The sequence below is a fragment of the Zonotrichia albicollis genome, chromosome 11 (assembly GCF_047830755.1).
Source record: "Zonotrichia albicollis isolate bZonAlb1 chromosome 11, bZonAlb1.hap1, whole genome shotgun sequence".
Lineage (NCBI taxonomy): Eukaryota > Metazoa > Chordata > Aves > Passeriformes > Passerellidae > Zonotrichia > Zonotrichia albicollis.
Genome location: NC_133829.1, coordinates 3,402,579 through 3,416,854, shown reverse-complemented (window position 1 = coordinate 3,416,854; position 14,276 = coordinate 3,402,579). Strand labels below are relative to the sequence as shown.

Sequence of the window (14,276 nt, the reverse complement as noted above, 5' to 3'; positions counted from 1 at the left end):
ATTTTAATTGGATACTGAAATGTAGTAGTGGGATAACTGGAAGCTGTTGTTTTTAAGGCAAATTATTACAGGAATGATTTAAGGTGTTTAAGAGCAGTGCTGGGGGCTGAGGCCAAAGGTGCCGCTGGGTCTTTTGTGCAGCGATGGTCCTGAGCAAATCCGTGTGGGCTGGAGATGCACATGTGCCCGACCCTGTAATCCTCTTCCAGCTTTTAACTATTCTTAGCTCAGGGATTTCCTGAGCTGGATGTGGTTTCCGTATATTTAGTAACCATTAATGGGTTTTTTTGTTTGTTTTCCCCGCCCCCCACCAGGGAAGTTGTTCAGTTATCCTTTGAGCCTTTGTAATGTTGCAGCATTTACAACATCTTTTGTCTAGAATCTCCAGGTCTATTGCCTGTTGTTTCAAGAAACACCATTTTATTTGCCCTTTGTCATGGCTCTGCCAGTTATTTAGCTCTTGTATGGAAGAGCCAGCAGTGACTCTCTATCTGGAGTCTGTCCACGCTTGCTTATTTTCTCTTAGAGTTTTTTCAGGCTATAGCTGCTTAGCTGTTTAAATACAGAATTTGTTTCACACCTCTTGCTCCTATTCCCTGAAGCCTTCTGGAGTATTGCTCCATTACTTTGATGGCCAAGGGACCCAGAATTCAGGGTGCAGGCAAAATATGGACTAGTATAGTGTTGTGCTGCTGTTTTGTTCTGTTCCCTTCCTGCTGTTTGATTTCCTTTTTTAACTTCTGAGCAGCAGCTTGACGTTGGGGTACTGTCAGAATTCCACGGGACTCTCTTGCTGCTGACACATCAGCTCAGAGCCCATTGTTTTGTTGGTGAGATCAAGATTGTTTTTCTCCCTGTATCACTTTAAAGCAATGTAAACTCTGAGAAGTCTATATATAGCAAGAAAAGTATTATTGGAGTTTGGGAGAAAGCCAAGTATTGTGTTTGAACAGCTTTAATCACCCAGTGACTTTATGTTTGATGTAGATAAATGTCTTAAGTACACGTAGTAAAAGTAGATGAATTAATGACTTCAGTTCTTTTCAGATCTTGCTCTACAACTTAAAGCACATGGAAGAGATGGGAATTGATCCCACTTATTCCCTTTTTACCTGAATCTGGATTAAGTTGGGCAGCCTTGGTTTTGTTCTGCTTGAGGAACAAATAGTGTTACACTTCTACCCTGACTTTGGTGAGGGATTTTTTGGTTTTTTTTCCAGGAGAAATTGTTTTTTTCTTTTGAATCCCCATCCCATTGTTCAGATTGAAACAATGGAGAGGAAGAGAATCAGTACATTTGTGTAAAATGTTAGACCACTTACACCATTGCTGTGACTGAAGCAAAATAGGGAGATGAAATTCTAGTTTTGTTTCTGGCAGCACCTTTTTGGGCTACTTAGTGATGAGGAAGAGGATTTCAACTCTGGCTTAAAAGTAGAATTAGGCTTGCCTTACCCTATTTCTCTGGAAACTCAGATGAAAACACACTGCATCTTTTTAAAAGGTTTTAGAGAGATTAAGTAGTTTTTGTTAGTGGGATCTTCCTTTTAAATGTAGAGGTATTGATGGCCTTGATCCCCACTGGTGTCCTGTGGTTTTGGTAGCCAGGATATGGAATTGGAACATATTGGAATGCCCTGATGCACTGGGCATTTATAAGATATTTACTGGAGATTTTTTTTTCATTGATCCAGGTAAGGAGGGCATGCAGGGTTTGTTCTGGACTGGAAGTGTAGTTCAGTTGTGTCCTGTCAGGTTTTATATGGCATGTCTGGCTGGTGAGTTGGGCACTCATGGACATGCCTATGATGTCCTGGTTGGGTGTTTAGTTTGAGGTTTAGGTTTTCTGTGTTTGCAAATGGGACAGAGCTTTACCTGCAAAGCAAGTTCATATAACTTGTGTGGGAAGAAAAACTACTGTTTTGTCAGAAGCATCTTATTTCTGATGGGATTGTATGTGAGCTCAAAACAGAATATATAGACCATTCCTCAGGGGGATTATGATTGTCATGAGACTGTCATTGTATTATTAATTAAGCAGCTTTATCTTCTTGAATGAGCTGTAGGACATTTATCTTCATTAAGCTGAAGAGAATCCAGCACAGTAAATTAGATATCAAAGGAGCTCAATCTTGCTGCCTTTGCTGTCTCCTCCTCACCCATTTTTTTGCTAAGCAATATTAAAATAGTGCTGGGGAAATTATTTACCTGCAATAACGAGACATATTTTTTGAGTTTGATGTGGTCCTAAATGGAGCAGGAAAAAAAGAGAAATTCAGAGAACCAAGACTGCTTTTGGGTTCTGAAATGAAAACTGAGTTTAAAATAATCTGTGTGTGTTGAAGTAAGGGTGCTGTGGTAGAGGGGTTTGTGCTGAGCACTGTCCAGGCACCAAGAGAAGTTGATGCCAGCAGAGAATCTCACAAGTGGAGCAGCCTTAGAGGAGGTGAGAAAGATAAAATTCCAGTCAAGAAATGGAGGGCTCTTGTCCAGGATCCTGCTGGTCCTCAGTGGCAGCAAACCTTCATTCTTTTGTCTGAGGACTTCTCCAGGTGACACAGCACACACACATTTTGTTTGTAATGCCTTTTTCCTGACAAACACTAAGCAGTAATACCTCTCTATTCCTGCTCACACTCAGGTAATAACCTTTTAGGTGTCAGAAGAACAACAGCTGTGTGTCCTCTGAGTCTGTTAACATGGTGGGAAGAAAAGAATATACTTTGTATTATTAATGGTATTAAAAAGTAATATGTGTGTGATAATGAGGAGAAAAAAGCCTTCAGGTGTGTATATACAGAAGTTTCCCACCCATTTTCCCAAAAACTCGCTGTACAGCTTGGTAATTAAAGTACAGACACCCAGAAAACAGGTTTGATTGTTTCTTGTGTCTTACTTCATTCCTCTCTTGCAAAATCTCCCTGGCTGTTGTCTGTGGGACGTGGGGTGTGTGGATCACTCCCCTGTCACAGAGGCTCGTGCCTGCAATTGCAATAGGGGCTGTCAAATGCAGTGACACTTTTATATCCTTCGCTGCTGTCTATGAAAGGAATGATTTTTTTATAATTTCTTAAATCCTAACTGATGGTAACTTCCATAACTGTTTCCTCCTTCCCTGATGGGCAGATGCTCCTGTGTGATGGTTTGTAGTGGATTTGTTTCCCCACTGCAGCTCTAACTGGACAGAACAATTGTTTCTTGGTGTTTCCAGGTGGCAGAAAACAAGTCAAATTACAAATGACTTAATAGCAACGAAATAGCAATATTTTTTAGCTGTACATAATTAGAAATCATAGTGCATAGTAAGTGTTGCTTCCATTGATTGTTCTGTTTTCTTTGATTTTATAATGATTAAGGTTGAGTACTAGAGAAGAAAATATTGTGATACCTGGAAAGTCAGTCTATTGAACGGAGGAAATAAAGCTAAATTACCCTATTCTAACTAAAACTCTAACTAAAATTTAACTCTTCTTGGTAGTTATTTACCAGTGGAAGAGTTGGGGTGTTTTGTAATTGTTTAACTTAGTCTAATAGAGAAAATGGGGCCCTAAAATTGGCACCAGATATTATAGGTAGTTCTTGTGTGAAGCTGCATATTACAGTAGGAGTAAATGCTGTAGGCTCAGTCAGTGTATACCTTGATTGTTTTCCTTCAAACCCTTGTCATGTGTTTTAAAAAAATAAATCAATCATTATTCTTTCTTCTCTAGGTCACCTTTACAAAGAGGAAGTTTGGATTAATGAAGAAGGCCTATGAGTTGAGTGTGCTCTGTGACTGTGAAATAGCACTCATCATTTTTAACAGCTCTAACAAACTCTTTCAGTATGCCAGCACTGACATGGACAAAGTTCTACTAAAATACACAGAATACAACGAGCCCCATGAAAGCAGAACCAACTCAGATATCGTTGAGGTAACAATTTGAGAAGACACATCAGTCTTCTTATCTCCTTAATAATTAAAACATAGAGCATTTTAAGATATTTTAATCAAATGCTTTTAAGTTATTTAATACTGTGTTATGAAATGTAAACTACTGCTTTTAGTCTGGTTTCTCTAAGGCAATAACTTGTCTTTACAGCCATGTTGTTTTCCCATCTGCCCTCCACCCCCTGCCAGTTTCTGGGAAACATGTTTGATTTCAGTCGCGTTTGGCAATGGAAATAGAGGTGTGAAAAATGGTTGTTTTTCTGGGGAAGGAGGGGGAGAAATGTTCAAGGTTTTAATGGGGAGAAAAAATTGACTGAGTGGGAGAGAAAGGTCAGAAGAGTGCCCTCAGCCTAACAGACAATTATAGTTGGCCCTTTTTCTCCTCTGAGGTAGTAACCACTTCACCAGTCATATCTTGAACATGGATCAGATCAGCCACCACCTCTGCTGCCCCTTGTTCAGCAAAAAAAAAACCAAAGCCAAAAAAAGCCAATCTGTGGAATAAATGAACTTAATTAAATTTGTTGTCCAGTGACTGACAATTAAAATAGCAGCAGAACGACTGCAGTTTCTGCAGTAATAGAATAACATGAATATATTTACTCCAAGGTATTGGTTTCATCTACTTTTATAATGCTTGAGCTTTAAATAGAAACTCTTTTCAGTACATAATTTCTAAATTAGGTGCAGTAGAATTCAAGGATTTTCTTGGCAATTGGAGCCTTGATGTACTGTAACTGCATTTCAGAGCATGTCTCCAGTAGTCCTGTAAATAGACCAAAACAGGTGGCTGACTTAAGGGTTTAATTTAAATTCTGAAGTTGTCTTCTGAACAAATGCCTTGCTTTTTAGGAATGATTTCAGAATAATGATTAGCCTTGAATAGCTGAAGAGTCTATTGCCAAGGGGATCAGAGTACAGGGATGGTACTAGCTGATCTTGTACATGAGTGTGCAAGCAAAAAATCAGATTGACAAAACTGAGATACAGACAAATGCTTGATATTTCTTTCTGAGAAGATTCTCTGCTAATTTGTCAACTGTCTTTTATGATCAGAAAAAAAACCCTCCCCAACTTCTGTCTTCAGCACTGAGTTCTCAAGAGAGGGATAATACAAGCCATGAAGAGCTGAAGGCTTAGTCACTGGATTAGCATAAATAAGGGATGGCCACTGGAGAGGAAGGGAAAACCCAATTCCTGCAGAATGAGCTTTGCATGGTGACAGACACGGCTTTGAGACAGGGATGCAAGTTCAGCTGGGTGTTGTTGTGCATGCAGGGCCTCTCTGTGTTGTGACTCATGGTGATGGTGCTTCTTCACATCACAAGGACTGAGGACCTCTTCCAGAATAATTCTGTGCAAGGCTGCTTTTTGGGGTTCCTCCTGTTGCTGGGTTTTTTTACCAGAGTCAGTTTGACCCCAACTGGTACATTAAAAGTGCACTTAGCACCCCCAGTTCCCCCACTCTGGGGGAGCATGCAGGGACTCATCTGCAGATTCTTTCTAATTTTCTGCTCTGAATTTAATGTTTTATGATAGTGAGGAATTCAGGACTTTATTCCCATTTTTCAAATACAGTGTAATTTAGGAATGCAGCCTCCTATCTCTTCAGATAAGCCCTGGGTGCTCTTTAGCCAGGTTGTGAAATATTTTTGGGTTTTTTGTTTCTGGATTGATGGGTGCTTGGAGTGTGATAGATGTTTAGTGACATCACCAGCATTTTGGAAACATGCTGAAAGAACACTGTAAAATGGCTTCTCTTTTTTTGTAATTACGTTGAAATTCTGTTTTAACAAATGAAAATTACTGTAGCAAAGCACCTAAAATCTGTCAAATTCACACTAAACTGAATTATAAAAAGTAATTCCATTGTATGGAGTTACAACTAATGTATAGATGTTTAGTAATTCCTTGAATGTGACAAATGGCATTTATTGGGACATTGGCTCACGGTGGAACTATTCTGGAGCCACTGTGGTCCTGGTGTGCATGGCAGGAGGGTGAGTTTTCCTGGGCTAGAAGGAAGGTAATTCCACACAGCTCAGAAGCTGGGTGAGGGTGGAAACAAATCTGCTGCTACTCATTTCCAGTACTGGTAGATAGCAATATTGTAAATGATTAAGTGAAATCCATGAGACATCTTCCCCTTGTAGTTGTCTCCTGCTCAGTTTTGGCATAGGAATTGCTTTCATATGCCCAGAGCTTGGTGTCTTCTGTTGCTGCTGGAATGTTTGTGAAAACATAGTGGGAGGGAGAGCACTGGCATCTTAAATGAATATTAGAAATTTTTTTTAATGCATGCAGTTATATCTTTCACTGAACATGTTATTGTAGATGGCAATGATCTGTTGCTGTCCTATACCTGCTCTTTCATGAGGTTACTGGAGTGTAAGGCAGTGCTCTTGCACAGCAGAGATGTACCATATAGAGATATTGAAAAGAATGAAATTTTTATTCAGTGTGTGCTTTGAATCCTTGCAATACTGGGATCGTGTATTTGGTTTTACAAACCCATAATGGCACAGTTGCAGATTGTTACGCTGAAGTGCTGTCTGTGATTTGAAGGACTTGCTGTAGGTGTTAAAGCATTTGATGCTTTAATGTTCACGGACTTTTTTTCTGTAACAGATTATTCTTGACAAGTAATTATTTTTCCTGAAGAAAGAAGTATTTCTGCGAAGTAAAATGGGAAGAATTTCAGGTTTTATCAGGATTCTGTATCCATATGGTCAACAAAATGTTTTCATGTATAAAAGACTATTTGAGACCTTGAGCGTTCATTGTTTTTAAATCCAAAGGAAAAGAGGGAGATGAACAGGCACTGTATATTTTCTTCAGTGCAGGATGCTAAGATTATTGCAGGCTATTTACAATAAGATATCACTTCCATTTTGGGTCCTTCTGCCCCTCAGCAAGGCCTCAGAAAGCAGCAGTTGCACAGTTGTTCCCTCTCTCCCAGCCTCACTTCTGGGAGTCAGGGGCTGAAGATGGCTCTTCCTGCCTGTTTAGCTCAGCTTTTTATCTTTTTTCCATGTTTTAATTTTCCTTGACTGATACAGAAAACAAGGGTTTATTTCACCTACACTTGGCCATGGTGGGTTTTGCTTGTTCCTCATCTCACCTCATCAGACTGAGGTGATTTGATTTTTAGGAGCCTGTGTAAGATGTGACCTACTTTCCCAGTTGGCATCTGTGCCCAGGAGAATTCCGGGTGGGTGTCAGTTAATGAGCCTCTCCTGTGCTCTGTAGCTCAGTGCTGTTTTCAGTGTGGAGTAATGTGCTGAATAAGGCTTAGGTTATACCCCAGATATTGACAGCTGTCCTTGAAATAGGTAATGATCTGTAATAAAAATTGCAAGTAAAAAGTACAAAAAAATCTCGCTTAAACTATGGCAGATAATTATTGCAATCATACTCATTCTTGTGGAAGGACTGCTCTGGTGTAAATTCCAGCAAATGATTTGGATGTTTTTATTAGATACCTTACCATGGGAATAGGTGGCTATAATGGGCAGTAACATTTTTGATGGTTTGGTGTGAGTGGTTTTGTCATAGTTCAGCCAAAGCAGGTAAATGACCCTGCTGCTGCTTTCAGCAGGGTCAACAAGCCAGTTTAATCTTGTGCTGTAATCAGCTGTTTTCTTGCATTAAAATCCTTTTCATCTCTGCCTTTTCACCAAATGTTAATGGAGCTGTTAGAGGAGCAGTGCCCGCTGTGCAGTCAGGAGGAGCTCAGGGATCAGAGCTGGGATTGTTGGCTCCTGGCTCCGGGTGAGCACGGAGAGCTCAGCTGCACGTGGAGAGCCTGCAGCAGGAAGAAGCAGATGCATCTCCCCAGCCAGATGGAGCATATGCCAAGAGACAAGTGTAACAGTGTGGGGAGCATAAACAGAAAAGTTGGTGTTGAAACACTGTGTTTATAAACCAAAAGCTCTCTGGTTTTGTTTTTCATCCAGCTTTCTCCACCTCCCAGCATTGCTTCTTTTCCAGGCTGGGAATAACCAATGTGTATTTTGAACTGTTGTTGGTGCGTAGTAGTTTGTTTTGGTAGCACTTGAATTGGTTCATTGCTTCCTTTTTTTTAAATTTGGGTTGACTTCATGTGAAAATGAAGATCTGGGAATTGTATCTAAATATATACTTGGATGCACACATACAAAATTAGATGAGAATGACCTTCAGTTAATTGATCTTGTTTCCTTCCTTGGTGGATACCTGGTGTATCCGATCTAGATAAGGATTTGCAAAGCAATTTGGGCTTCCGTATCTTGCTATTCAAAGCTAAAAAGTAAGATGGTGGAAACTGGGCCAAATTCATAAAAAATAATTATTCCTTTGAAATGTTTTATAACACAAGCTACACCGTAAGTTTTTAAATTTATTTTTAAGAAGAAAGTGCCCCGCAACCAAGAAAATGAAAACTGATACTGAATGTATGTGACTAAAATCTCCAAATCTCTCTAAATGTCAGCACAGCTTTCCAGAACTGTGAGGTGGCACCAGGAGTGCTGATGGTTAAACACACACTGGAGATTGGAGGGAGGCTGGCACTGAGATGTGTTAACATTGTTTTGCATTCCTGCCTATTTGATAGATGGAGAACTGCCAGAAGTGAGCAAAACCTGGGGGAATAAAGAAAGAAAAAAGCTTTGGGCTGATAAAAGACCATGTATTGGTGTAGTATTATGTATTTTTGTAGTTCAAACCACTTGATTTGTTCTCCAAACACCGTGGGAATAAGTGGTGCACATTTAAAAGAAGGAAGAAGCTTAAAAATTATTTCAGTGAAGGAAGGAAAAGACTTGGTAATCTGCCCATGATGCTGAGAAAATGTAGGCATTATTGGGCTTGATTTGCTAAATGATTATGTAAATGTAATTATACTGCATATAACATTTCAAATAATTTGAGATGGCACACAAATACCTTTGAGACATTTTAAGGAGGTGGTTGAGGAGGATTTATGTATGGTTAAGGACTAAAATTTTCTTTTAGCTTACCTTAAAAATAGGGAAAGTGCTTGGAAGCTGAAGTGGTCTGGAATGAGTCATCAAAAGCTTTTATGTATATGTATGTATACATGCATATATATACACACACATATGTAAATTTTATGTGTCTGTGCATAGTGGTTTGAGTCTTATTTTTTTTCTGGTAGAAAAAAAAAATTTTTTTCTAGTAGTTTTTGCTATAAACCTGACTTATAAACAGGTTCTACCTAGGGATTTTAGTTCCCACTCATGGTTTAGGAAAAAACTACCTTGTAAAATTTAAAATGTGGTCAAGATAGCACATATTTATTTTCAGTATTGTGACAGAAGACAACTGTGCATTTTGTGCTGAACAGAACAATTCCCCTCCTGACGATGTCTTTGTCTCTCATTTCTCTCCCCTCCTCTTTCTTTTTAGTTTGGGAGATTAAATTCAACTCTGAATTCCCACAGTATTTTTTTGAGCTGTTTACTGTTGTTGATTTTTCCTTATCTTGCATTTGGTAATACCATTTTACTCAACAATGTTATTTTAATTCTTTGGCTGAGCTGAAATTGCTTTGTACATACACATGATTTACGTACCTCTTTATTTATTTATTTCAAAATATCAGATTACTGGTGACTTTAGGCAAGCTGACAGTACTGGCAAAAAGTTGTTGTTCTGAGTTAATGTTGTTTTGCATTCCTTCATTGCTGATATATAAAGAATTTTCAGAAGCAAGATAGATTTTTGTTTTTTGAAGCAGCTTTGGTTTGCCTGCAAATAATCTAAAACTGTGCTTCCCTTGTATCTAAAGCAGTGAATAAATTTAGTGTTTTAGGGTTAAGAATACGTTATTTCTTCTACCTCTTTCAAACACTGCCGGTGCTTTAAATTTACCATGCTCTGCTGGTATTCTGAATTTTGATGAATTCCAGATTTAGTCACTACTTAAAGCATATAGATATTTGAAGTTTGTCTAGAATGCATCTTTTTATAGAAATTTCTGAAGTCTTGCTAATAATGACTGTACTTGGCTGCTGTATTGGCAGCAGTGATTTTGTGTAGCTGCAGTTCAGGGTGCTCTCTGTCCTACGCCAGCCCTGTCACAGTTACACCAGTGACATGACTTGAAAGCCGTGAACTGAAATTCGCTGTGATGTTCTCATTTTTTAATAAACTACCAGAAAAAGCTGATCACTGAGTGATGAGTGGCAGCTGACTTGGCTGTGCATCATTACAATCTCAGATTGGATCGGATGCTCCTCTGGAGGCTGTGCTGCTGGGAGGGCCGGGATCCTAAATCCCTGTCAAATACTGCTACAGAGCTTTTGTGTGCTCTACCAAAAACTGCTGCAGAATCAGCCCTGAAATGGGCAGGGACTGGATTCTCCTCTGTCTGAAAATTGGTTTTATTTCCCAGCTGCACAAGCGGTGTTTTTCCAACTGTTTCTGCTCTGTGTTAGGAGAATATTTTTATTTTTGAAATTTATAGGGCAGACACACAAGGTCCAGTTCTCACACCCACTGCTCGGGAAACGCTTGTCAGAGATTGAGTTCTGGGTTTAGCTGTTCTGGAGACATTGTGTCAAGTAGGATTGAAAATTGACTCCAAGAAAATCCGCAACAGCTCATTGCTTGTTAGTGCTGGAGTTCATGCAGGCAGTCACACAAAGACATAATTATTGTATGAACAAGTTCTTCAAGCTGTGCTGGTCTCGTGTATTCTGCAGCCCTTGTGTTGCTGCAGAATTCGGTGCTTTTGAAATTCTGTAGTGACAGAAAAGTGTATTTTTACTTTGCAATTTCAAAGTGAGGACCATGGCATCTGTTGATCAAGAGAGAGTGACTTTACACAAGCTGTGCGTGGAAAGAATAGACCCAGAACAAAGCATCTCCTGCAACTACAGCAGGATGAAGGACTGTTCTTTATGTGGTAGGCTTGATTTCAGTGGAGATTTAATGTAATCCCATCTTTTGACTTGAGGCTCGTGGCTTTGGTTGTGTCTTGTGGCAGGGATTATCCACCCTGCAGGAGGGACAGCAGCACTGCAGCTTCTTGATCCTTGCTGCTCCCTCACGTTCGTGTTTGAGCATGAGCTGCCCAAAGGAGGGGAGGGTCATCTCCTGTGCTCCACTACTCCCTGCCTTTTGGACCTCGCCATGCCTGCAGTTTTTAATATGTTGCTTTTGAATAATTTTCATGTTTGGGCCACGAGCTGGTGGTGCTTGTGCAGCAGAAGGCTCAGGGGGTGTGGGGTTTGTTCCGTGCCAGGGTTTTACTGCAGGTGCCCCATGGGGGCTGTAACGCTCAGCACCCACCTGCACAAAACAACAAAACACTTCCCTTGTGATTGCTCCTGGGGTGCTTTGGGGACCAGCTGCACCTGAAGGAAGAAAATATTGGTGGTGGCAGTTCCTGGGGTGCAGATACTGTCAGGTATCCTCTGAATACCTGAGAGCCTGTGGCAAGTGACAGCTGACACACAACATGACACACCATTCTTCACAATACTTGCAGGCAAGTACACATCCAGTTCATTTAGTGACTTACTCAGGTTTTTTTGGTACATCTTATTATGTCACATCAGTGATGTGATATTTCATAGGGGAGCCCTGGAAGTCATAGGCTAGTATGACTATACTAGTAGTATAGTCATAGTAGTATATATAGTGTATATATATAGTCATATAGTAGTATACTAGTAGTACTAGGCTAGTATGGCTAGTGTCATATGCAATGCTAAGCAAGTTAGTTCAATTGGCAGCAGGGTGAATTTTAATTTAAATTTTATGTTTTACTGGAAATACTAGGTAATTTCAACAGGAAGGGTATAATACATTTTTTTATTAAAATCTCCCAAATATTTTGGGAATGTTGTGAAGATTTTTTAGATCAAAGCTGTTATACATTGTCCCATTGTAAACTCTTCTATAACTGTAACAAATGGGTACCATTTAAAGCCCTGCTCTTTCCTGCAAATAAATTAAAATTCAGTGCTTGCTGATTACAATGACTTTAAAAAGAAAAAATCAAGCATTCCAGAGCCAGTTTTATCTAATGTTGACATGAATTACATGATAAAGCTTACTCAAATTTCTCTATCCCTGATTCCTGTACAGCCTTTTCTTTCTACCTCTCAAGGTCCCACCTTTGATTTCCTACCCCTTTTCACATTGAGTCAGGACAGTCTTCAGAGTGGTGCTCTGGCTTTTGAATAATTTGCACTAAATGGAGGCTATGCAGAAAAAAAACCATGTTAAATGTATTGTGTTGACACAACTGAGAAGTTCTGTATTTGATACATGAATTGGGACATTTTTAGAGCTGTATCTGGAAGTCCCACATTCTCATTCCTTTAGTTCAGTAAAACCAGAGATGTAATTGCTTGTACTCTATTTCCTTATTTCTGGGGAGGCTCTCTGTTTCCTGTTGTACACACTGATCTCAGCTGGTGCTTGCAAATACCTGCTTGCCGTTGTTTTATTCAGCTGGATTATTTTTGAGGTGTTCTTTGGTGAAACAAGGTGGTTGTTCCATACAAATATTAAAGGTGTTGGAGCTTATTCTGGGAGATGTAGCCAGTGCCCATAATCTTACATGTGAACACTGTTTTAACAATAGCATAAATCCTTGGAAACATTTTCTTTGGGAATGGTTGCCATTCGTGTTGTAATTGCTGTTTTGATAGCACTAAATTATCTTGAGTACCAAGACTCTGAAACAGTTCTGTTATCCTTTCCAATTTTAAAGCTGTGAAGAACTCTTCAGGACAAAAGGTGTTTGTAATTGCAATACTACATGGGCAGGTAGACCTAAAGAACCCCATTCTTTTTATTAAACGAATTCTAATCAGAGTTAAGCCATTTTTTTTCTTGGCAAACTCTGAGTAGGAGATAATATTTTTCCTAAAGAACTTCTAAAAGATTATGAGGGATATTATGCAGATGGATTGCTGCACTTGGAAACTTTTCATGTTCCATATGGCTTATCTGCAGTGCACTGTTGCTGAAAGGAGGCCTTCAGTCAGCTACTGCTGCTGCTGATTTATAATTTAACCATTGCAAGTACACCAAGATCTGCATTTGGGAGCTGAGTTTGTAGCTCTGTGTTGTTATTTGGGTGAGGGCTGAAGTAAAGCATTTATGTATCATGAAATCTCTCTTTCAGTGTTCTAACATAGAGCTGTGTTTTGTTCCATTTTACCATCAGTTTTGTTTGTTGGCAAATTTATAATCCCTGGAAGGACTATAAAATGTATTTAATTTATATGCTAAGGAGTAATTTTTGCTACTTGAAGATGAATATCAGTCTATTTTGTCTTTTTTGTTTTAATAAAAAGATTGAAAAAGATCGAGTTAAACTGGCACTTTAGTACTCTTTAATGGGAAAATCTAGTTGATGGTTCTGTCTGTAAAACAGGTAAAATGCAAATCTGCTCAGTGATATAAAATTTAATGATCTACTGAGTTGGATAGAAAGTGAAACAAAGACAAATGCATCAAAAATTGGACTTTGAGAGCTTGACTAAGCTGTCACTGTGGAAACAGCATTATCAGTGCTAATGGATTACTAATCATTTTAAGTCTCAAGGAGTTCATTTAGGACCAAGCAATCCAGCTTGTTTGTAGGTCAGCAACTGCTTTAAAAAGTCCACAGTTCACAGATAGTGTTTCTCTAAAATCACAAATGCAAGCATGCAGCTGCCTTTCCCATAGCTTCTAGTCCAGAGCTGGGGAATATTCTGGGGGTGAAGAGTGGATTTTATAGCCCAGAAAGTTCTAATTCTTTAGTAATTGCTTGTGGTTATCTACTTAAAATAATGTTTCACAGCAAAGATGCTTCAGGCTAGAATTGAAACTTCATGCCATATCAAGTCTAAAAACCTTTTGTATGTGTTATTTTATATAAATGAGAGTTTGAATCCTGAGTGCCATCTTTATCATATCTGGGAGGAATTTGACAGCTAGCTTTCATGTTTGGCAAGCCAGGGATACATGTTAAAATTTGCCAGATACTGGAAATGGTCCAACATTTGAAACAAGACAGTGTCTTTTCTTAGAGTGGTTTATAGCAGGGACACTGATAAAATTTCAAATCATGAACATTTTTCATTTGTAAATGCTGAATACCTTTGCCTGAAATTGAACATAGAGCATGGCTAAAAGGGCTCTTCTTTTTCTTTGTATTTGTATGGATAATGCTAGGCAGGCTTAGGAGTTTTTTGTTTGTAAAACCCTGGAATAAGTAATTAATCCTAAACCTCCTTGTTTTTCTCCATAGCAGGTTATAATATTTGGCCAAGAAATACAATAGCTGTAGCAAACTTTAAGTACTGCACTCAGAATTTTTCATGTCCATGTATTTTTG

At 39.1% G+C, this 14,276-nt stretch overlaps 1 protein-coding gene across 6 annotated transcripts in view; it reads left to right on the top strand.

Moving 5' to 3' along the window:
• Positions 1-14,276, top strand: part of MEF2A (myocyte enhancer factor 2A) — an 81,395-nt gene that overhangs the window by 34,577 nt on the left and 32,542 nt on the right. For all 6 annotated transcript variants that reach the window (XM_074549188.1, XM_074549190.1, XM_074549185.1 and 3 more), the window contains exon 3: positions 3,711-3,914. In XM_074549188.1, coding sequence (XP_074405289.1) covers positions 3,711-3,914 — 204 coding nt within the window. The remainder of the gene's footprint in view (positions 1-3,710; positions 3,915-14,276) is intronic.